This window comes from Cebidichthys violaceus, unplaced genomic scaffold (assembly GCF_023349555.1).
Source record: "Cebidichthys violaceus isolate CVI_PGR_0920_01 unplaced genomic scaffold, fCebVio1.0.p SCAF_41, whole genome shotgun sequence".
In the NCBI taxonomy this organism is placed as follows: Eukaryota; Metazoa; Chordata; class Actinopteri; order Perciformes; family Stichaeidae; genus Cebidichthys; species Cebidichthys violaceus.
In genome coordinates, this window is record NW_027176606.1 from 1543333 (window position 1) to 1566975 (window position 23643).

General features: G+C 41.7%; 2 protein-coding genes across 6 annotated transcripts; both read left to right on the plus strand.

Annotated features, from left to right (window-relative positions):
- The first annotated feature begins 394 nt into the window (after positions 1-394).
- On the plus strand, positions 395-12750 carry LOC137885844 (uncharacterized). The gene is made up of 34 exons (XM_068728148.1): positions 395-507; positions 696-767; positions 1491-1556; positions 1734-1796; positions 2096-2158; positions 2976-4079; positions 4159-4242; positions 4339-4431; positions 4572-4634; positions 4800-4859; positions 4975-5010; positions 5097-5150; positions 5236-5286; positions 5367-5435; positions 5688-5753; positions 5837-5941; positions 6087-6149; positions 6328-6453; positions 6610-6675; positions 6765-6803; positions 6925-6978; positions 7233-7289; positions 7595-7693; positions 7797-7847; positions 7933-8025; positions 8333-8443; positions 8517-8600; positions 8694-8738; positions 8846-8920; positions 9728-9796; positions 9941-9980; positions 10313-10370; positions 10742-11087; positions 11254-12750. Exons 1-34 carry the CDS (start codon positions 487-489, stop codon positions 11656-11658), a joined length of 3951 nt encoding a protein of 1316 aa, XP_068584249.1. The 5' UTR covers positions 395-486; the 3' UTR covers positions 11659-12750.
- Positions 12751-13078: 328 nt separating this feature from the next.
- LOC137886008 (uncharacterized) lies at positions 13079-23412 on the plus strand. 5 transcript variants are annotated; one of them, XM_068728384.1, is made up of 24 exons: positions 13079-13368; positions 13444-13522; positions 14061-14133; positions 14215-14301; positions 14423-14479; positions 14571-14636; positions 15110-15169; positions 15256-15321; positions 15691-15750; positions 15849-15908; positions 16475-16534; positions 16651-16722; positions 16998-17075; positions 17923-17982; positions 18326-18391; positions 18604-18675; positions 19215-19292; positions 19411-19464; positions 19657-19689; positions 21550-21627; positions 21718-21757; positions 21855-21900; positions 22031-22445; positions 22762-23412. In XM_068728384.1, exons 3-24 carry the CDS (start codon positions 14062-14064, stop codon positions 23239-23241), a joined length of 2160 nt encoding a protein of 719 aa, XP_068584485.1. In that variant the 5' UTR covers positions 13079-13368; positions 13444-13522; position 14061; the 3' UTR covers positions 23242-23412. The 5 variants fall into 5 exon arrangements, with proteins under 5 accessions (XP_068584485.1, XP_068584486.1, XP_068584487.1 ...); XM_068728385.1 differs by having other exon boundaries at positions 13079-13363; XM_068728386.1 differs by lacking the exon at positions 13444-13522.
- Positions 23413-23643: the final 231 nt, after the last annotated feature.

Below are 23643 nucleotides of genomic sequence, written 5' to 3' on the forward strand. Positions count from 1 at the left end.
TTGAGCTGGGCGAGGACAACCGGTCGGTTTGCATTGAGATGGATTCATAAAGTTGGAAAGATAGTGACTTGTGTCAAGCCCACGTAGAAATACACCAAAAGTAATGTGAATCCGCCTTCAAAATAATATAGCATGGACTATATGAAGTTTCGGGTAAAAATAAAATTACATCTTCTCCATTCCAGTTTCCAAATTTGGGTTTATGGCGGCTGTAAATCCTCTTAATTAAACCAGGAATATGGTCAACGCTCTACTGAGTCTCCTCAGGTAACGCCTTTTATTTTGAAAATTAAAAACCCGGATGTGGAGGTGTTCCTCGAGGCTGACACAGGTGAGTTAAACTGGGAGATAATTACCTGAGCTCTGTGTATACCGAGGACACGCTAGACGTGTTTTGATGCAAGAAAAACTGCCTTATCTTCCGTAAATCTCACCCGTGGAGAAAATAATCTGATTTTATTGAATATTCAGCAAACTGAACTGATCATGAAGGGAGAAACAAATACGGTAAGTCTTGTGTTGGTCACGTTAAACCTCCAATTAACAGTGTGCGATTGATGCAAGCTCATTTTGTTATGTTTGAGGAGAAACATAATTGATTTAGATAGTTTGAAACGTGTCTTTTTCGGTTATTTTTATTTTATTATTATTATTATTATTATTATTATTATTATTATTATTGTTATTGTTATTAGGAGAACGAGCTGGAGGCGGACCAGGGAGGGACTGCAGCAGCCACAGAACGCGCATCTGGGGAAAGACGACCTGTGAGTACTTTTTAAATTGGACCTGCGGTGGGAAAGATGATGTATTTGAAACGGTGTTTCCACTCTGTTTGTGTTTCATATTTGACGTTTCGTCCTCAAACATGTAAACAACCTAACCAGAGTGCGACAGAGCGTTTCACTGATTTGTTGGCGCACTAGTTTGTTGGCATGGCGTGCGTTTTTGACACGCTGGCCAAACCCAGTGTGTCACAAGTCTTTAGCACTGTCCTCCTGTGACTGATGACTGTCATTGCGCAGAACAGCAAGAATCTGCTGTGTCACGCAGGGATTTGACTTCTCTGCGTGGCTTTTTCTGTGCTTTCTTACAAGTCTACCAAAAAGTCAAAACTCGCTCTGAAGAAGCGTGCTGTTCAGTGTCCATGATGCTGTATCTATACTATAATCCGTTAACCTGCTAAAAACTTCAACCTTTAGGGTAACACGGTGTAATAAAACGTACAACAGGTACCTTCTGCAGCATTAGGCAATAAGTTCACTAGCTGTTTAAAGTCATTTATGTCTAATTGAAGTTATTATAAAGCCATCTTGTTGATATTTCAGGTGTCTATTTAGGTTTTGGGGACTAAAACCTGCAGTTTGATGTATTTTTTTAACTGAAGTATGACTTTAACAATACAGATATTTTTGTTCAGGCCCGGTAAGCTCACCGATGACAAAGAAAAGCGGGCAGTTGATTTTGTGTCCGTCTTTTTTTCCTTACAGAGTGTTGTAGCGCTGCAAAATATGCTAAAGAAGGTCTCCCAAAGCCCTTTCCAGAATCAGTACCAAGTGAGTGGACACACACACACACACACACACACACACACACACACACACACACACACACACACTCAGCCTAAATACAGTAATAGAGTTGTTTGACTTTCTCCCTTCCTACAATCCTGGATGAATATATAAAAAAAATAGCTTCCTTATTGCATTTTTCTTTCTTTATTTCCTTCTCAGAATCTTGTTTCATCAGTCTCTGATTCCAGCGGATCATCTGTGAACGAGTCTCAAAACAAACAGGTTAGAGACCAATGATGGCCGCTTTCAGCTCTGTTGTGCAGGTTGCATTTTTTTTAAAGATTGTCTTTGCTTAAGTGCAAAGGTAACAACATCTTTGTTGTTGGAAAACAAAAACAGCCAGTGTATAAATGCCTGTGGTTTCCTTTTAACAGTCAGGAGTGTTGTCAAACTTTTGTTTACATTTCTGTGACACATGACTTTCATATCACGGCAAATCAGAAATGCATGAAAAGCATGATGCGTGACGTCCCACGCTTTCCTTCATAAATGTGTTGTTGTTCATTTTGTCTGTTCCACAGGAGGGTGAGCGCCTTGGTGATCCCTCAGGTGTGACAGACAACCAGCAGCCACACATAGGACAGGTGAGACTCATCTGCTGCAGAGCATACGCAATGATGTATGGTTCAACTCGGAGAAATTCCACCCTAGAATCAGCTGAAAATGCCTCAAATTTGCCACATGAAATTGATCATTTTAAAATGTTTTGTTTGCATTCTCAACGCCACGGTTGAAACTGCAGTTCATATTTTTGTAAATGGCTTAAAGACGGAGGACATTTTTCCTGCTGCGGCGCAGGTTAAGTCCACACCCTGTCTTCTTGTTCTGTTTCTTTTGAAGTACAATCTGACAAACTCTTACTGTGATGTCTTCAGATAGGTGTGTTTATGTGGAAGATTGTCTGACTAGACTTTTCTAATTATAAGTCGGTCCATTAAAACAGGTGGAGTGACTTCAACATGTGTTCTCATGTGAATCATTCTGATATTAACAAATACGGCAATAGACGCAGTGTTATCTTCCACAAAAGCTGGTAACTTTTAAAAAATCTTTGGTTTGTGCCGACCCTTATTTTGAAAGGTATACCATTTTGTCTTGAGCAGTCCTACAAAAAGTTCTTTCACATTTTGCTTGTGCCCTCCTCCCAACGATCATTCAACATGATTCATGAGGGCATGAAGCGCTCCATTTGAGTCCTCAGGTATGTTGTTAACTCTGTTTTGAGTTCTCTTGTCAACAGTTCAAGTGACATCTAACATCTCTTCTGTTCCTTTTCCCTTTCTTTACTTATCAGAATGGAGTCAACGGGGGCTTGGCCAGACTGATCCCTTTTCATACGAACTATTCGGTACATACAAGGACTCCTGTTTTCAAAACCAGTGTTCTGTGTTCTGTTTTCAGGAATCTGGAAGCGCGGGTCGTGCAATGGAGGACGATGGGAGGAGAACTTCAGAGGAAGTAAACCATGATGCCATCTTTGTCCCTCCACCGGATTTTCAGAGTTCCCCTCTGGATCTTCAACCTGAAATTAAGGCTCTGGAAAATGGAGCTGAATTTTCTGAACTTCCAAAGGACCCATTCGAGACCCTTACCCCCAACCTTATGCAAGACCCCTCCCAGACACTGGCATTGGCCCAAAACACATCTACCTATGGCTATTTTCATGACGTTACCCTGGACTCACCAGACTTGTTTAAGCCAATCCCCGCTCAAAGACGGAACCCGTCAAAAAGCTCTGACCCGTTTATGATATACGATGAAGGGGTCGATCTTTCCCTGGCCACTAAAGGAGAGGATGTGCTCCATGCCGAACGCACCAGGGAGGTAAACCTGTTTGACAAATCCCCCAGTATTTTATCAAACAAGGAGAATGAACTGTTCCAGCCTCCACAGCCAGAGACGACAAACCCATTCTACGCCGCCTGGCCCAAAGAAGCAGATGTGTCTCGAGCAGTTCCAAGTGGAGAAAACGAACAAGATCCCTTTATGAAAGAGGGCATTTTTGGCATGTCTTCTTTTAAGGATGTGTTTTCATCTTCATCCACGAATACAGTCGATCCATTCCCAAGCCCGATCACGAGGGATTTATTCCAAGACGTTTCCAGTTTGGACGACCCGTTCGGTACTACACCCTCAAGACCATACGACCCTTTCCAAGATGTGTCATCTGGGACTCCAGACATCTTCAAACCACTTCCCGCCAACACCGACAGTAGGGATGTATTCGGGATAACCTCCAGCAATACTGCCCCTAAGGCCGCCTACTCTACACCTTCAATCGGCAGCCCGTCGGATATGAAGCCGGACGTGCCATCACCACTAGATCTCTTCAAGGCGAATCTAGCATCTCATCCAGCCATCCAAGCAAAGCCTTCCGACAGGCCACGCGATATTGTCCTGACGACTCCTCAGGGAACCGAACATGATATTCTTCAGCCGAATCCCTTCAGTCGGACTAGGAATCTGTCCATGCTACGCAGCCAGTCTCCAGCTGAAATGACTCATGTATGTAACAATTAGATATTTGGACAAATCAGATTATATGACATGCACTTCATACTTTCTTTTATAATCAAACTTGCAGGTGTCGACTTTCAAACGTCCGCCAAAGCCACTTCCTCGAAGTCGACCACCAAGGACAGAAAAATCGCCAAAACCAGCAAACCCTGTATGCAAAGAACACAGTTTAGCATAATGTTGCTATTACTGTTCTCCCTAACTGTTGTGCTGTTAATTACCTTCTTTGCTTCTTTTGTGTTTTTAGATTGAACCTGAAGCAACTGTACCAAAAACCTCTCCTAAACCAGCCTTCAGACCGGCCCCAAAACCACTGATTCAACCCAAACCCAAAACTCCGGTATGCATGCTGTTGACATTTGACATAGTCTGCCTTGTCCTTGGATATTGGTCCAAATGTCCAATGAGGATCAATGTAAAATGTCATGTGTGGGTAGTTTCTGGGGGCATGTTTCAAATATTTTATTTAATTTTTTCCAGGAATATAAATCAATGGATGCTGAGAACTCTGACCTCTTTGAGAACGTCCTGCTGACTGGACAGGTGATTTTTAAGTGGAAGCTTGATGGTGGTATTAGAACAAAAAATCTAGATTAAATGTAAATCTATCTCCTTTGGAAAAACCTTTGGATGGATGGACATTTCGTTAAACTATCATCACCACCTTTGTCTAATACAAATGTTTGCTTTACTGAAATCCCAAAACAGGAAAGGTGTGTGGAAGACTGGCCTGAAGACAGCCCTGAGCTTAACCCCGACTTCAAACCAGTAAGAACACATTTTCATCACATTCTCCCTAAATGTTGGCACACTACCTCGAAACGTTCAGCAACCTTCTCTATGCTCCGTGAAAGACATTTCTGTTTTTCTCTTTTTCTAAAAGACTGGAACATTAAGACTACGACGAGAATCTATGAAAGTAAGAAACAAGTTATTTTTCTACTTAGATTTGTTTGTAAGCAGAAAGAAGACACTTAAAAAAAAAAAAGCTAACCTTTCTCATAGATCAAGGCGGTCACTGAGGAAGGAAGTGGCGACGATCAAGATGGCTCTGCGAAGGTACTATCTGACCGTCTCAGCACTCACTGTTGGACATGCTGTAGTTGTTGTCAAGTGTATAGATCAATAATTTTTTATTTCACAGAAAAAGGACAGAAAGTTCAGATTGTCCATGCTTTCCAGAAGAGGGTCAAAGGTAAGGCAAGCAAAACAAAACCACAGTTTCATTGATCTGATTGGACGTCTTGATGATGGTAAGACTTTTCTGTTTTGTAGGAGAAGTTTTCTGACGACGCCAAGGAAGGGAGGAGCAGGTCACTACCCAACTCTCGTAAATCATCAAAGGTAACGATCAGGGTGTCTGGAGTCAAATATGAATTGGTTAAGCCTGGTCTTAACTTAATCCCCAACATGTATTCATATATGTGATTAGAAGAGTATTAAAACTGTTGTGTGTCAGTCAAAGAAGTTGACATTTAACAACAAATCACCGTCAATTGATTCATTGAAAAAGTTGATTCAAGACAAAAAAACGGTTGTTGCATTAGATCTAAACACATACGTGTGTTTAAACGTGACAGCTTCTGTTTTTTTCAGGAGATTTTTTCAGAAGTGCCTGGAGAGGAGGATGAAGAAGGGGAGCCGAATGAGATGGACTACAAAGTACGTTATATTGTTTCTGTATTTAACGAACGGTGTTAATAAACCGGCGGCTCTTTATTAATAACGCTTTCCTTTGTCAACAGAAGAAATCTTTGAAGATGAGAGTCAGTAAGCTCAGAAGAGCGTCCTTTACTTCCTCAGCGGCAATGGGGAAGCACATGAACGGACATTTACCTCAAGAATCAAAGGCGAGTTATCTGAAGTACAAGCGTGTCATTTTGCAGACGGACATTGATTTCCTTCAAATCTTCCTCTGAATCTGCCGTGGACGTTTCATCCATTCCTATGGTGTGTTTGAAAAGCAGTTTTGATGTCTTTGTAATGCCTCAACAGGGAGATGATGTCAATAAGAAAAGTATCGGGAAGAAAGACTCCATCATACGCCGATGGTCGGAGGTAAAGTACCTGCAGTCTGCTGCAGACGAGGTTTCAAAGAGCTCTGCAAGAAATGCACAAAGCACCTGGTGCATTAATTCATGCTTTGACAAGAAGTATAGTTTTGGAAGAAATAGTTTTAGATGCATTTCATATCTTAGTCTTCTCAAACAGTAAACATGTGTTTCGTTGTCTACAGGGGAAAGTTTTGGATGACCGCACTGGTGAGGAAGACGAGGAGGAGGAGGAGGAGGTGGAAGAGGAGGAGGAGGAGGAGGAGGAGGAAGGGGAATCTCTGCACGGAGAGATGGACAGCCATGGATCTGTAAGCTTTTCTTATACTTAGAATAATGATGCATAGCAATAAGCACATGTTATGAGTTAACCTTTTTGGAGTTATTGACATTTTGAGCATTTAAAGAGAGATCTATGAATATTCTGGCATGCAATGATTTTTGGTTACCTAATGTTTTGTCTCCAGAAGAAGAAAAAGAAGATGAAAATCAGGTTTGTGCCACAGAGAGGATTCAGCATCAGTCTAGAAAAGGTATCGTATGTCTACTGGACTTAATGTTTCACTGTTTCACTGTATATGTGTTTGTACCTCAATGAACGTGTAACTCTGTCTCCGAACAGAAGGGAGCACATGGATACACGCCTCGTAAAAGCTCAAAGGTACGACTATACATTTGAATACGGCGGCTTTGTACAGTGTGCTCGTTCATTGTATTTGAGGTATGGGGATGTTTAAGCTGTGGAACATATTTTTTTGTTGTTGTTTTTTTCCTCCCTTCAGGACAAGCTAGAGGAATTTGGTGAACATGGCTACACACCTCGCAAGAAGTCCCAGGTAACCTTTGGCTCAGTTAACATTTAAACATGAGCGATCTAGACCTCACAGGGCAATGAGTCGCTGTCTAATGAGGGTGAATAGTCTGATTAATTCCTATTTTTTTGGAATAGATTTGGAATTTCTAGCTTGCATATGACCGCCATTGATTGATTTGTTTTGTCATGTTGAAGAAAATCCACTTCCAGAACATGAAAGCACTCCATGTGTTGTATTCAGAAACAATCCACATATAACACTTAATTCTCTTTTAGGATGATGTTGTTGGGGATGTAGAGGAGAGAGACCCCAGTCTTCAGTCAACTAGCAAGGTACTGTTTTATTATTATTATTATTATTATAATATACTGTAGTTTAGGGCTGTATCAAATGTCATCTTCTACTGAGGTTTTTGAATGAACATTTGGAAACAGCCCAAACTGGAATCTAATTCTTAGAATAGTATAATATTAACCATATTAGTGTAGCCTAATCTTTATCTGTAGCCATGCAAAAATAGTTATTTGCTTGACTTGATGCATACTGTAGAAACATTTTATGTTTTATTTATATATTTTCTTTCATCGACGTTCCTCACTTGCTAAGCATAACGGTGGTTGTTGAATCCGTCTCTTAGGCTGCTTACATGGACGATGAGGACCTCCAGGAAGCGCACCGTATGTCTGGAGGATTGAACGGAAATGAAGATCCATATGAAATGGAAGACTGCAAACCTGTAACACACTTTTTCTTTTAATACTCAGCTTTTTCATTGATTATTTTGTCATCTATTTTCACTAAATTGTATTTTTTTTTTTTTTCTTTCCCTTCGTCAATAGAAGAAACCAACAAAGAAGAAACTGCTACACATGGGTCAGCGAAGCTCTAAGGTAAACATTAACAAACGTTTGATCGCAAGCCAATCGGAGATGTAAAAAAAAAAAGTTTTTACTTCATTTGAATGTTTTTAATTAGGACGACATGCTGGATTTCAACAATCAGAAACAGAAGAGCAGCTTCTCAACAGACGAGCCCTACGATGAAGACTGGGTGGAGGACTGCAAACCGGTATGAGACCAGAATATCTATAACAATGGTGCCCGTAACAAGCTGATGACTAATAATAGCACAGTGTAACTGCTCAGCAATGAACAGAGCAACCAGGGCATCAATCAGTTTGACAGACTAGATCAGCAACAATGGAGAAAATGGAGGGCTTGTGCTGTCAGATGGGTCGTTGTGTTCCAGTTAATTTCCCGTTGAGGATTGATTGTGAGGAACTCCAGATTTTATGCAGGAGAGAAGATGTCCTCATAGCTCATGGGGTTCTTTAGTTTTACCTAACGGATGCAATGTTGTTTGTTTCTTGTGTTAGAAACCATCCAAGCACAAAGGCCTCACTCCCATCCCACGCAAATCTAAGAAGGCCAACGGACAGAGTGAACCGATAGGATTCAGCCACCAGATACCTCAGCAGGCATCCAATGTATGTTTAATGCACAACATTATTATAAATCTAATACTTCAGTTTGAATTATTTCTGAAATATTCTTTTGCAGGATCACTTTGCCGAGGACGGCTTTACCGAAACAGGAAAACAGATGTATGACGACGAAGAAGATGACGTGGAAACCTGCAAACCGGTATATTTGTCACTCTCGTGTTCACATTCACTTCTTTTTTTCTTTGATATTATTTAATAAATAATTCTCAAACGTATTTTTTTTTCTTAACAGAAGAAGACGTCTAAACTTAAAGGCTTCATGAAACGCAAGACTAAGGTGAATCATTGAATCAAGTGGAGTGAAGGACTTCGCTCTTGTTTGATGCCAGATAGTTTAAAAACAAGATGACGACGTGCTCACTCTTCATTGTCTCTTGATTCCAGAGCAAAGCAACGAAACCCGAGTGGGAAGATCCACCAGGAGCAACGTCGGGTGACTTCATGTCAGAGGCCGCTAAGGTACGTGTGGAAACGATCAACGCGTGGCTTAATTAGCCAGTGTTTGGCGTCTAACTTGGAGTCTTTTGGCAGTGATTAGTATCATTTTTAGATAAACTTCCTCATCAAAGGCCTAAACCGTCAGGTGACTCGTGATGTAGCAACACACCGCTTCAGCTGATCACCTGACACTGTTGACTCTCATAACACGTTTTTGTTTCTGTCAGTGAGTCAGACCTGGCTGGCTGTATGGGAAAAAAATACGTCTAGGATCAGATTTACGGCAGGATGCTGTTCTGTGTTGAACAAGGGGGAGGGGAGGAGCCAGCCTGAGGGCTGCATTCACAACCCTACACCCTATGCTTCATTCACTACTTGGGGAGCGTTCCACACCACATGTGTTATCATTACATCTGCCTGTCCAGCACTGATGCCTGTATATTAATGTTGGTGTTTTTAAATAAACGTGAGCTCTGTGTGGCCGTGTCCTGAAGCTTCTACATGCACCTTTTTAAGAAAACCAAATGAATATTAATATTGTACATGGATGCGTATTTTGTCCGAACAATTCTTGTGCACAAAACAACCTTTTGCATTGTTCATGCAAGGTGCACTTTGTTGATATCAACTGACAGTTGTGAAACTGTGAATGTTCCTGATGGGGCGCATTCCTTTGACATGTGACTGCGCCGGTTTAGCAACATTACACACCAACCAGAGCGTAGTCTTAGATAATTCCACGTTTTCATGGCTAATCCATGTGAATATATACGACCTATTGACGTATTCACTGGCTTCTTTTTGTCTCGTCCAACCCCCGTCATTCAGGCGGAGTGGCTGGCGGCTCAGATAGATGAGCGTGCCAAAGAAGGTATGGAGGATGAGGACGAGGACGGGGTTAGTGTCTCTTTATTCTGGCTAAACAGAAATATTCCACTTCAACACCATTCATTTCCTTTTTAATGCAGGTGAATAACCTTTTCTAGTAGCGTAGCTCAGGTTTGAAACCATTGTTCTTTCTATTTATTTTTTTTGTCCCAGGACACTGACAGTTTGATGGAGTGGTGGAACACAGTGGAACGTGAGTCACAACTGGTTATGAATCGGTCAAACATATGGTCAAATTAAGCAAGATCTTCTTGTACTGTTGTCCCAGCATGAACACACATATCCTTAACAAAGACAAAAACCTTCATAAGCAATTGAGACCGTCTGTATAGTTCTTCTTAATGCTTGTCATCAGGGCCACCGGGTCCGATTATGGCAAACTCTGCTGAAATATTACTGCTTCACCAGAAACTTCCTTTTAGCTCAGACTCCGGCATAGCAGCTACATAGTAGCTTTAGGTAACAGACTGAAGAATCCGTCTTTTTTAAAACTTCGTCAACATTGTTTGTTTGATTGCGTTTCAGAATGGGATGAGGTGCCTTCAGACGATGAGGACAAAGTCATGAAAGAGGATGTGTCCAAGTACGTCTCTTTATATGAATTTGGTAAAAGTGTAGTGATCTGGTCCAAGCTACTTTCAAAGTCTTCCAGCTGAAACAGTTGGTCGATCTATTGGTAATCGTTTCAGTAATTTTTCAAGCATAAATGCCCCAAAATTGCTGGTTCTAGTTTCTCAAATGTGAGTGTTTGATGTTTTCTTTGTCATAGGTGATACTGAACTGAATATATTTTACGTTTGGACCACTGTTCGCATAACAAAGTGATTTGACCTCGGCCTCCAGCATTTGTTTTATTTTCTTGTTCGGCCTTTTGTATCACAAACCATTTTGAGGTGCTGCTTCCTCGCTCCTCGCTGATCTTACCGAGCACACTTTTGCTTAAATAAATCCCAGGTCGTTCACCATCTTGGCGGACAAGGTCCATCACGGCCTGCGCGTCTTCAACAAAGTCTTCACGGAGCGAGCCGAGGTCCTGTGGCAGTCCGTCATCTCGCTCCACGGCATCGCGGACAACCTCAACGAGTTCCACCAAAAGGCCAAGATCGCCGGCATCACCGGCGGCACCACCACGGCCGTGGGTGGCGTGACCGCCATCGCCGGTTTGGCTCTGGCACCCTTTACGTTCGGCATCTCTCTCGTGATCACCGCCGTCGGTGTTGGCGTGGCAACTGCGGGTGGAATCGCCTCGGCCTCCGCGGCCATCTCGGATAACGTCAACAACACGCAGGACCGGAAGAAGGTAAGCTAGAAGTTCACAATGCATGCAGTGTCTCCTATGGCGCTGTGCATTCTTTGGCTACAAACTGCCCTGGAATAAATGCATGACCTCATGCTTGAGCTTATACCTTTTTGTTTTCTTTTAATGTTTAACCACAAACGGTGGTCTTTACCTCAATCTCCCCAAGGTGGAGATAGTGCTGGGGGAGTATGAAGGTCACCTGCAGGCCATTGGGAAGATCCTCCACTTTGTCAATCAGGGCGTGTACAAACTCCGCGGCCATCCCTTCCTCAGATCCGGCACCCAGCACTACTCCGAGGACTGGGAGATCCGCAGGTCCGTGCAGATGATCAGCTTAGTCGACTCGCCCGTGATGCGGGCGACGGAGGTGACGGACGCCACGATCGCCTCGGTCCAAGGACTCTTCAGAGGGATGGACAAGTACTTCCTCAAGGACTCCAGAGAGCTGAAGAAAGGCTGCAAGAGGGAGGTGGTGGAGCAAATAAAGGCGGTGGCAAACGTGCTCAATGACGGCATAGTGGAGCTGAATGCCATCAGAGAGGAGCTTCAGGATGCCACTGGGAACAGTTGAGCAACATCCATCCAACATCTTAGTTTCTCCAAGCACACCCAGCGCCCTCTCCTGGCTAAAAGAGGGAACTGTTGTGAAGCTTATCATGGTCTTTATTTTGATGTGGTTTTGGTGTTGTTTTAAGGCTATAGATTACTTTTAGGTTATGCTGTGAGATGTTTACTGTGCACACAGGGACTGGTCAAAATAACAGGAAAGCAGGCACACTGCTTTGAGCACTATGTTTTCGGTTTAAAGGTTCAAATATAAGGTGTTTCAAAATATAGCTTTGTGATTACAGATGGCTTAATTTCAACATTTGCACATATTTCTTTTTTTCTTCTTCTTTTTTTTCCCCGGTGTAATTTCCCCACCTACTGTGGACACATTCTAAATGGGAGCACCTAACTGTACAATGTATATGTCTGTGGCACCTCTGACACTGTTTCAACAAATCAATTGTACATAGATTCATAAATTAAAACTTTATTGTATTATAAGTGTTCTATATTTTCAGCAGATCCTATTAGTTTGTCCAGTCACCGTCAGATATCGGTGTAACCAAAACAATGTTAGTAGTTGAGAATATACAATGACGCCCAAAAACAGAAAAAAAGTGACTTACATTTTTTTTTTGGAGTTTAAGATTTGAATGTTAAACCTGTCATGTTGATACTTTTCATTCGTTGAATTAAGGTCAATTTTAGTTAATCGACCAGACTTTGTAAATAACTTTCTACTCACGTCTTATGAAGATATATCGTTAGTCACATGTTCACAGAATTTATTTTTTTCTTAATTTACATCCACAATTATTACAATGTAAACTTATTGTTCAAATGTATATTTTAATTTGTGTAAATGTGTTTGTGCACATGTGTAGATACTGTTATGATATTCCTATCTGAATGATTTAACTCTTTATAATCTATGTAACTGTCCAACTTATTTATTGCTGTGTGTTTTAATTGTTCTTACTGGATAATGCTCCTGCCTTTATTTTGGAATCTACCTGCAATATTTTTTACCTAAATGGAATACATCTGTAAAATCTATTAATATTTTACTATAATACATTGAATCTTTGAATAAAGAGAGGAAAAGACTTGTTTACATCCTTCTATTGTATTGTTCAGCTTGCAATATAAACTACTCCACGGTGTATATTCAGGTGTTTTAAAAGCTGTTATGAAAGCTGCTGTAATGTTAATCATATAAGCTTCTGAATATTTGATTGTGTATTTTAATTATTACTGAATACATGACATTGAAACGTAAATACAACTGAATTCATAACTATGTATTTTACTTTGAACGCCATACATCTGCTTATGTGGTTTTGATTTCTCTCTTTGGTTCAATTTTCTTTAAACTTAATTTTTGAACCTTGAGGTTCCGGAGGAAAGAGGCCACGCCCCCCTCGTACAGGTAGCACAGGTGCCTGTGATGGGCGTGCTGCCCTCCTCCCTCAAACTATCCACAAAGTCCTGTGTGGAGCGTTGGCCCGTAGCCAAGCGATCCTTTTGTTCGCCCTTTTTAAACCAAAACTCTCCATGAAAGCAGGCCGGTAAAGTTACCCTCGGTAACCTAACGCGTCTGTGTCCCGCCTCTGTTTGAGGCCAAACCGGTTTGACGTCCCGTACGTGTTGAACGGGGAAGTGAAGGACTGTGTTGCAGACGACACCATTTAAAACTGTTTTGTTTTGTTTTTCCCCTGTGGCAACAAGTAAGGTAGGCACCATGCTCGTTTCATTGTGTCGTTGCCGGTGGTTTGTGTGTTGTTAAACATTCCGCTGTACGTTACAGTTTGGAACTGCGTTGAACGCTGCTGCGCGTGAGAGAGCGCCACGAGCCAAGCTACGTTCACAGTTCCGGCAATTTGAAGGTTGTCCTCCTTTTTGTTGTTGTTGTAGAAAGCGACATCCAGTGTTGTCACCGCATACAGGACAACACTCCATTTGGCGTTGTCCTGTTTGCCAAAAGCAGCACTTGTATCAGTAACAACGTAACTTTTTCTAATTAGTCTGCTCTGATTTCACGCACGGGGACCTAAATAAAGTGGAAATAACACTAAAGAAATGCGCTCTATGCATGGTATGAATTCATCAATAAAACCTACGTTTTCACAAAAGCACTTCACTCCTACTTAACGAGTTTTGCAAGTTCATCAGATAAGCATAGTACCATATATTGATACATATTTGAATGTAATTTGGTTGCCAGAAAAAAAGGACAGTTTCGACCTTGGCAGCAGGTGACATGCTGTTCTCCTTTTTTTTTTTTTTTTTAGTAACACAACAGTACTATTGTGCTAAAAAAAAAAAAACATGGCATGTGTGGCTGTCAGAGTTTGTATTAAGTTGGCTGCCATGCTTTTATTTTGCCTCATCACCTCCTAATATTCAAAACACAATGTGTCCCAGCATGAATATGTTCAGAAGAGAGAAAGGATCAACGGCCCCAACCCCAGTGGTTCCTCCTAGACCCAGCAAGGAGGTACGTGGAGGTGATTGGGGGGGGGGGTTCTTTGGTCGCATGTGTTCGTTCTATTGATTGAGACCTCAAATCCACCGCCAGGAGCTAGACAACCCCATCGAGCACAGACGGGACGGGGGGACGCCCACCAGCAGCGAGGTGACGTGTGAGCTCGACCCGAAGACCAAGGTGAGTCTCACATTCTGTAACATCATCTCTACCGATTCGACGCCACGAGACCTCACCCATTTGTTTGCCCTCCTGGTTCGTTGATGTTTATTTTGTCATAATTAATCCGTGTGAACATCAGAGAACGGGGGTGATGGGAGTCATGCACATGGTCAACCCGTTCAAGTCTACCTCGCAGGTAAAAAAAACCTGAAGACATCGAGCTGTAAGTGTTATGATGAGTTCATGTAAAATGATAGGATTAAACTTTCCCCCTTTTTATTATTCAGGCCCCCTCCACAGTCAGCAAAGCTGCTTCCTCTGAGTCACTAGAACAGAGAGAAGATTCCACACAGGTGAGAAGAGCTCACCGTATAACTGATGCGACGAACTCGGCACAAACATCCCCTCGCAAGACACGTTTTGGGCCGTAATACAAGAATTCATATGCTGATTATGGCAATTTAACACAGATGTGTAATAGGACGAAATTAAGAAGAGGTGACATTTTTTTCCACAGCTGTGGGTGTAAAACATGACTGGTTGTCAGCGGCGAACAACAGCGAGGCTCTAATTGTAGTTTAGGAAGTAAGCCAGGCTCATTTGTGATAAAGTGTTAGGATTGTGTGTTTAGTTGTGTTTTTGTCATTTAGCCACGAAAGATAAATTACATTTTCATTTTTCTTAGCCTCCTCGTTCATGAATGCACCGTTCATGTTTGCGTTTAGCTTACTTTAGCTAAATTGTTAAAGGTGAGACGTCAGACGTCAACAAGGTTACCGTGAGTTGAGTGCACTACTTAATGGAGTATTTAAAACTTGTGTTTCAGAACCCGGGTATGCTGAGAGGGGTCATGCACAAAGTCAACCCATTCAAGTCTTCCTCACAGGTAAAAGATGTCAACATGAAACTGTAACTGATACAGTTTTGACAACGTAATGTAAAATATGAATACACTTTTTGTTCCGTATTCAGGCCTCCTCCACAGTTAGCAAAGCAGCTTCCTCCGAGTCACTAGAACAGGGAGCCGACTCCACACAGGTGAGAAGAACTCAAAATATACCTTATTTATATCAGAGGTAGAGCAGGTCGTCCACTAATCCCTCTAAAGCCCCCAAAATGATTATGATGAACGTGAACAACAAACATGGCCTCCTGCAACAGCCACAGACACCAGACTTTTTATTTTTCTTATGAGAGCATTTGATCTAGTTATCTGAGCTGTCGGGATGTAAAGAGAATTTCAACAACTGTGTCTAAAATACCCACCGCAGCTTTGAGCCACATGCTATTTTTATTATTATCACACTAGGTGATCAACTGTCGGCTGTAACTTCCTTTAACACAGCTTCATGGGAACTGAACAGGACTACAGGGTGTGAAATTACTTTTCTGAAACCTGTGTTTCAGAGCCCTGGTGCGCTGAGAGGGGTCCTGCAGAAGGTCAACCCGTTCAAGTCTTCCTCCCAGGTAGCGTGGTGTACTGGGTCACGATGGTAGCGGATGCTTTGTGTCAGACGATGAGGGCGTCCACTAAGCTGGGTTTTTTATTTTTGTTCCTCACGCAGGTCTCTAAAGCTGCATCTTCAGAGTCACTGGAACAGGGGCGGGTCTCAGACACTAATCAGGTGGGTGACAGACGACAGTGTGGCAAACAGAACCACCAACTACTGGAACAGCCTTCCTGTTGGTTTAAGAGAGCAATGGCCTCTGGCACTGCCGTTACATCCTCCTGCTGCTTTTGTATTAGTATTGTATTAATATACTTTATTGTGCTGTACAGTGAACAGTGTCTTTAGCTAACTCTAACACATTTACATTGAGTTGGGAACTGAAATGTTGATTAATGTGCACCGTCACTGGTAAATAAATAAAATAAATCAATAGGTTTCCCTTACCCAGAGTCATCTTCATGTACTTGAACTCACTGATACAAAGGCTTTAAATATAGAGCCTGGTAAACATAGCCAATTAATCAGGTTTTAATTAAAATGTAATAGGTTTAATTACGTTATTTCTGTAATTGGAGAGAATTCAAGTACCAGGAAAAAAAAGTCATATTTAACTTCTCCACATAATGTCAATGTAAAGTAGTAATTTCCCCAGTTATGAGCTCTTTCAATGTTCAGTCTTTATATGCAAATGTGTTTAACTTGATGGAGCAACAGGATGTCCTTTCATGGTCGTGTTTCAGAACCCTGGTAAGGTGAAAGGGGCGATGCAGAAATTCATCCCATTCAAGTCTTCCTCAAAGGTATCTTCTCCAACAAATCAAGATGCAAACTGACATTAAGGAGTTTAAGTTAGAATTAGTTTTGATTGTGAGCGCGGTGTGTTTGCGTCACCCGACTGTCCCCTCTCGGTCTGCAGGTGCCACCGAGCGATCCTCAAAACGATCCCGCTGATCCACCGGAGACGGGGACGGACCGTCCGGGCAAACGGGTAAGACCGTACAGTCCACGGATCTAACAGGCACACTGACCGAGCTGGTTCACGCGCTTGTACTTCGGTTGTCCATTTTAGTGTATTTGTCGTTAAGAATCCAGGGATGGTTGCAGGAGTGATGCACAAAGTCAACCCATTCAAATCCCAAAGTACCGGCTGTGATGCTGACGATGACACCAAAGGGACGTTTGGGTTCCGATTGGCCGCGCTTTGCTTTTATACTCACTCCTTCACATTCTCAGTTTGTTTTCTTGTGTTCTGGTTTCATCCAGGATAACAAGGCTCTACACGATGACCTCTCCTCCAGCAGCGGAAGCTTGACAGACGCTAAAGACGCGCCAGAGAAGCAGGTAGATCTGGGAAATTCGGCGGTCCAATAGAGTGCTGCGGGGGGGGGGGGATGACCCCGGAAGTTAGCTTCACACTGGTTCACACGACCAAAAGACGAGGGGATTTTTAACAAACTATAAACAAACTACACCACTGTCACCTAATGTTTAGTCTCATTTAGACACTTTTGAATAACGGGCTTTTTTTAAAGACGCGTAAAAGCTTCAAAATTCACTCGAGCGGTATTTACTCTATACTCTATGAGCAGATCCCATAAAGTCTCTTTTTTTGTATTTTAGCTGATCATGTAGGTGTTCTGCAACAATAAAAGTGTTACCATTTGATTTGATGCATGTCAGCTGCCTCATATGGAGTCTTTAGAGCAACAGTGTGTTCAATTTATCTGTGCCTGTTTCTAGAAATAATCAATCGCATTTTATAACATGCGTAGAGAAAATAGTGATCGATGAAATGCGTGATTTCTCAGAAGTCCTCTGTCATGTAGAAAGCAGCAGCAGCAGCAGTGTGCTCCGCTGTCTGCCAGTTCAGTGCCACAAGGTGGCGCCAAACTTAAGAATTTGAGTGTTCAAAGTGATCCTGACTCTTTTAATATTTAATGAGTTTTTGTTTCTGCTTCTTCTTCAGTATTGTGTAAACATAAAGCAAAGGACAAACAGCCATTGTTAAACGTGTCCATTATCAAACAACGGCTCATACAAATCCTGTATCTTGAAATTTATTACATTTTTTTGTGTATTCTTTACTGTTATACCTCCTGAATGTGACTTTGTTTTTTATAGCTTGTGCATATAGAATAACAATCAATCAATGGAGACTAAGATTAACTAATCTTTGTATTCTTTTCAGAACCCTGGGAAGTTCAAAGAGATGATGCAGAAAGTAAACCCCTTTAGGTCTCACACCCAGGTACTGTACAAGAGATTAAGCTCATTTATACATTTTGTAATCGCATGTTAAGTTTTCTTTGAACAACCTGAGTTAAGTGAGACAGCTGACTACCAGCTTTGTGAGGTTGTTTTTCATTGGCTGCTGCAGAGACGTCGTCTTTTTGGAGGCCTCGTAAGCCTGCGTTAACCACAGACCTTATTCCAGATATCTAACCAAACACTCATTAAAAAGATTTTTAAAAATGATTTAAAGACGAAGAAACAGGAAGTACAAAAATCTTTCCTGCAGCATTCCAAGTAGTCCGTACCAGACTCATTTCCCGTAGACGAACACCAGCTGGTTGGTTTTGTTTTACCCACAGAAACCAGGCGAGGAATGCCAGACAGACTCGGCGGTTCCCATCACAGCTTCCTCATTCGTGAGCCAGGTAAATTGCAACTCAAGTGTTTTTCAGAGGTCAGAGGTGACCCAGATTACTTGTGCATTAGTCACAGACCATGTTGATGAAGATTCTCGAATCCATTTTTGATGTTTCACTTTCACTCCTCTATATAGTGTTCATAATTGCCCAGTGTATCATAGCTATAAGATACCAGCAACAATACATGTCAATCAAATATGTATTTATTTTTTTATCAGGAAAACCGATTGATTCACAGTGAGCAGTCCTCCGGCTCCGACAGTGCGGATGACAGCGCCATAGAAAGACACGTAAGGCATTAAGTTCAGCTCACGGTCTTGAACTCATTTTTAAAATGTTTTGTGGTTTTACAAGGAAGCAATAGTGAAAACTTGCAGTCTAGCCAGAAAAACCTAAAGCACCTGCCAAAGGAGATGCAGGGTGACGTGCAAACTAACCACGAGAAAACAACACTGGCTTGGTTTTTATGGAGGTTGTTTATCAGTGTCAGACATGAGCCAGACAAGATCTTTAGAAAGACAAACCTAAACGCATCAAATCTCATCATTTCTGGAATGATGAAGACGTTTGACTATAACTGTGGTGATCTTTGAGTCCCTACAAAATCATCGCAACAGCGAATGAATCTTAAAGCCCTGTAAGCGTGAAAAAAACGACACAATCCAGCTGTTAGCAAAGAGGTCATCACGGGCTCCGTGCTTAACGCGTCAGTTTGCAGCTACATAAGAGCTTAATTATGATCTTATTCATGTGCTGTATTCAATGCGAGGCACCATCATGTGTCTTTAGCCTCCTCAGTTAAAGAACTGTTTTCTCAACTTCTCCGCAGACTATTTGGTATACGGACGCCGACGACGGCTGCGAGGTGAAAAGCCAGCCGACGCAGGCCCCGAAGAAAAGAACTATGGTATGTTAAACCGGGATTTAGGTCAGGGGGAATTATGGCTCATGTAGTTTGTGCACTTTGCTGTAGCGGGCTGTAAAGTTTCACGATTCTTCTTTTTGTTGTACTCTTTCTTCTCTAGACTTTCAGAATAAGGAGGATTCTTCCCACGGCACTGTTTGGGTCTGGAACAAAGGTACTAGTAAACACATTACGCTGCCAAATGAACTGGTCCATTCCACATTTTCAAAGATATTTTCTAAAGATACATTTAGCTGTTGATGGAATGTTTTCTCCATCATAGTGTGATGGAGTGATAGCGCAGTTTTTTTTGTTTTTGCCTCCAATCTTTTTAGTGATTTTTTTTTTTTTTTTTTTTGCTCCACAGGACTCATCATCTGACACTCAAGCACCGCCCCAGGTGAGTACGCGAGGCAGCTTCATGTGTAACGCACCTTTCAAACGCACAATTCACTCCTTTACATAAGGTACGAAAGCAAATAAAATGAGATAAAACCACAAAAGTAGACACAATACAGCTTCAGTGCTGTCACAAAAAGGACCAATGGATAGGTTAAATATTTTTGATAAATGTAATATGCATTGTCCCTTTTATTTGGATTAAAAAGTCTTTAAAATTCTATCTTAAAATTTCTTTCAGAATTATATTTGGCCGATTTTAACCCCACCATGACATTGCACCTTTCTCAGGGGAACAATGTTTTCTGTTGGCAAGAACATAGAAGCGCTCAATGCCTCCAGCAACGCTGAGCTTCAATGATGCCAAGACATAAAGGAATGTAGGCAGCTTGCCATAATACAATTTAAGGAAGAAGACACACGGCACATCTGCTGTATCGTTCTGTGTAGGCTTACTGTAGCCTTCCTGCTATATCTGTTGCAGTCGATAGTGTAGTTTTACTGTGCCACAATATTTTTGTTTTTCACTTAAAACTTTACTGACATTATTAAATATACTAGTGGCTCAAACACAATTTTGTGTATATGAATGGGATGCAAATCAATTTATTTGTACTGTGTAGTATCAGAGCTTCACCCAATGCGGCTCTTTAAAGTAGAAAAGAAAACCCAACTGACTTCAAAGAGGAAAACAATAATCCAAAGACCATGCAAACAAATGTCACGTTTTTTGTGATTTTGACATAAGACTTTTTTCGACATACTATACTATGACTTTTTAATGACTTTTTTCGACATACTATACTATGACTTTTTTATGACTTTTTTTCAACATACTATACTATGAATTTTTTCAACATACTATACTATGACTTTTTTCGACATGCTATACTGTGACTTTTTAATGACTTTTTACGACATACTGTACTATGACTTTTTTTGACGCACTATACTATGACTTTTTCATCATACTATACTATGACTTTTTTCAACATGCTATACTATGACTTATTTTGACATGCTATACTATGACTTATTAATGACTTTTTTTGACACATTATACCTTGGCTATTTTATATGTCATATGTCACAGAAAGGCTCAGTGGCTAAAACAAAACAGGAAGACAAACGAGCAATTTCTTTATTCAACAAACATGAGTAAAACAATGCAACATGTAGGTATCAGTTATCAGTTGTGTATATTTGGATGTGTATCAGTGTGTACGAGAAAACAGAACTCAAACATAAAGGAGGAACTCTGTCATGCCGGTAGCAGAAAGGACTTTCCTGAGGGAGGAATAATACACACTCACCTTCACGTCACAGGAAGGTGCCTCGTCTTAACGCTGTGTCAACCGGGGGTTCACAAAGATGTACTCAGAGACAGGTTGATTTCTCTATATCCCTTGTGTGGGTATATCGGAGTGCTTTTATTTCCTTTAGAGGTTTATCAAGCAAGTAAGATTTCTTTTACAGGTTTATTCAACAATCAAGCAAAGTAAGCAAGCAAGTGTATTTGTCATGTCCCGTACGTTTAGATTCATGTCCCATAGGCTTATGAGTGTACTATAATGTCCCGTAGGCTTTGATTCATGTCCCGTAGGTTTATGCTATGTGCCTCTGTGTGGTGTGTAAGTTGTCTCTGCAGAGAGTGCATACTAAGAGCCTGCCGAGCGAAGAGAGTCTCTTGTAAAAGAGATGCTACTTTATACATCTTGGCATATCCTCATTGGGACCATTGTTTTCAGCTTTTTGAGAAATTCCAACCACTGTGTAGCAGCAAGACAGGAGTTTACGATTGTGTGTAATCACTATTTAACAGCTCTCAACGCAATCCGTGTGCTGTACTTTCCTGTTTTAGGAAATGGTGGAAGTTCAGACACTAGAGATGGCTGAAGTGCCGGTGTCCAGTGAAGGAACGGTCCTGGACCCTCTAGACGTAAGCTAATTTTTTGTGTCTTATAATATTACATCACATGCTTTCCACATACTGAATTATTCCAATGAGTTTCAAATTGTTTACTTCCAGGATGAGGAAGGCCTCATAGGGTGGTGGAGAACAGTAGACGGTATGCTTGATATTGACAATGTTTTGTTTATTTTTTGGTGATACTGCTTATTAATTACATTTATACACACTATAATTATTTCTTTCCTGTGTGTTAGGCTGGGATGAGTGGAATGAGGACAGGCAGAACGATGAACCTGAAGAGTAAGTACCGCATTTATTAAAGTTACCAATTTACTTGCAGAATGTATTATTTGTTAGGCTTAAGAGTAGCACTGGTCAATATTAACAGAAAACAATCTGTTTCTCCTGTAACCCTGTTTCCTTGTCTCAGAGTGGTGGAACAAGCAGCCGATCGTGTCTATATGGCAGCGCGTCTTTTTGTTCGCTTTTTCAACCAGCGTGGCGCCTTACTCCAGCAGCGAATCCTGGAGCTGATGGATTTGGCCGATGCAGCGGACATTTTCCATAAGAAAACCGTCAAGGGCAGCGTCGGCGGCGGGGTTGCCAGTGTTGCGGGGTCCATCACTACCATCACCGGTCTCATTTTGGCGCCCTTCACTGCGGGAGCGTCGCTCATCGTCACAGCTGTAGGCATTGGTGTAGCAACTGCAGGCGGGGTGGCTTCCGCCTCAGCCAACATCACCGACATGGTCCATTCGAAGACGGACCGCAAGAAGGTGGAGAAGATCATCCAAGACTACGAGGAGGAGATGAAGGACATCAAGGAGTGCCTGGAGTTTTTGCAGGTGAGAAGTTACATGCTGCAAATATACTGTTAAAACATAACTTCTTGATCATTTTACCCATGTTCTTTTTGCTTTCAGTGTGAAAATCGTGCATAGATAACTATGACAGAGTTACAATAACATCGGGAAATAAAAGGTCTATTTTTGGAGTCAGTAATTTAATTTGGGCGCCTACTTTTTCCACCATGCCATTAAGTGGTTTGGTTGGTGAACAAATACCGTCATTCTGCAGTTTTTTATAAACAAACAAATATATAGGACTGGATTGAACACATGGGGTTTAAATTTGATGGAAAATCTCTTATCTACCCGACAGGAAGGGATGGAGATGCTTGATGAGTGGAACTTTGAAGCGTACGTTGAGAACATCTCCAAGAAGCACCTCAACCAGAACGTCAAACATGTAATGAAGGAGGGCGGCCGGGCCGGCAAGGCTTTGGTGATCAACACGGAGAGCCTGATCAGCACCGTTCAGGTCCTCAGTGTTGCGGGGGACGCTGCTAGAGCCGTCCAGGTGATGAGCCTCACCACCGGAGTGATGTCCGGTCTCTTCCTGGCTCTCGATGTCTTCTTCCTGGCAAAAGATGCCAAGGAGCTCAAAAAGGGAGCCAAGACGGAGTTTGCGGCCAAGATTCGAGAAGTTTGCAAAGACCTGCAGGACGGGCTGCTGGAACTGAACCGCATCAAGGAACAGCTGCAGAAAACCATAGACGGGATAGAGGTGGAGGTAGACGAGGGGGAAGAGGACGAAGAGCTGTTGAAGTCTGAGCTGAAAAAACTTGTTGAGTTTGAATAATAAAAGTACAGTGGTTAGAAAATAAACACTCAATTATTAATGTAACTTTCTTAAAAATAGTATATATTATACATATTTATATTAGTAGTAATTAAATTATGAGTATGTACATTGCGTTTGTGCCATGTTGAATTAATGTCACTTTCTTTGCAATAAAAATGGTTTCCTGCTTATTTGTCTAGCTCTTTTTTATCACCTTACTTGGCTCAGTTGTGACAGGTAAGAGCTCAACCCCTAATAGTAGTAGTAGAGGGAGGATTTTTTTTTTTTAAAAAAACAACAGGAGTCAGGTCTGGGTGAGGCATGACCACCTTGTGCTCAGAGTGTGACTCACTGATGCATGAAGGTCAGAAAGAATGTAGACGATCCTGCCTGGCCTGCTTTCAAAGCCACTTCCTATAT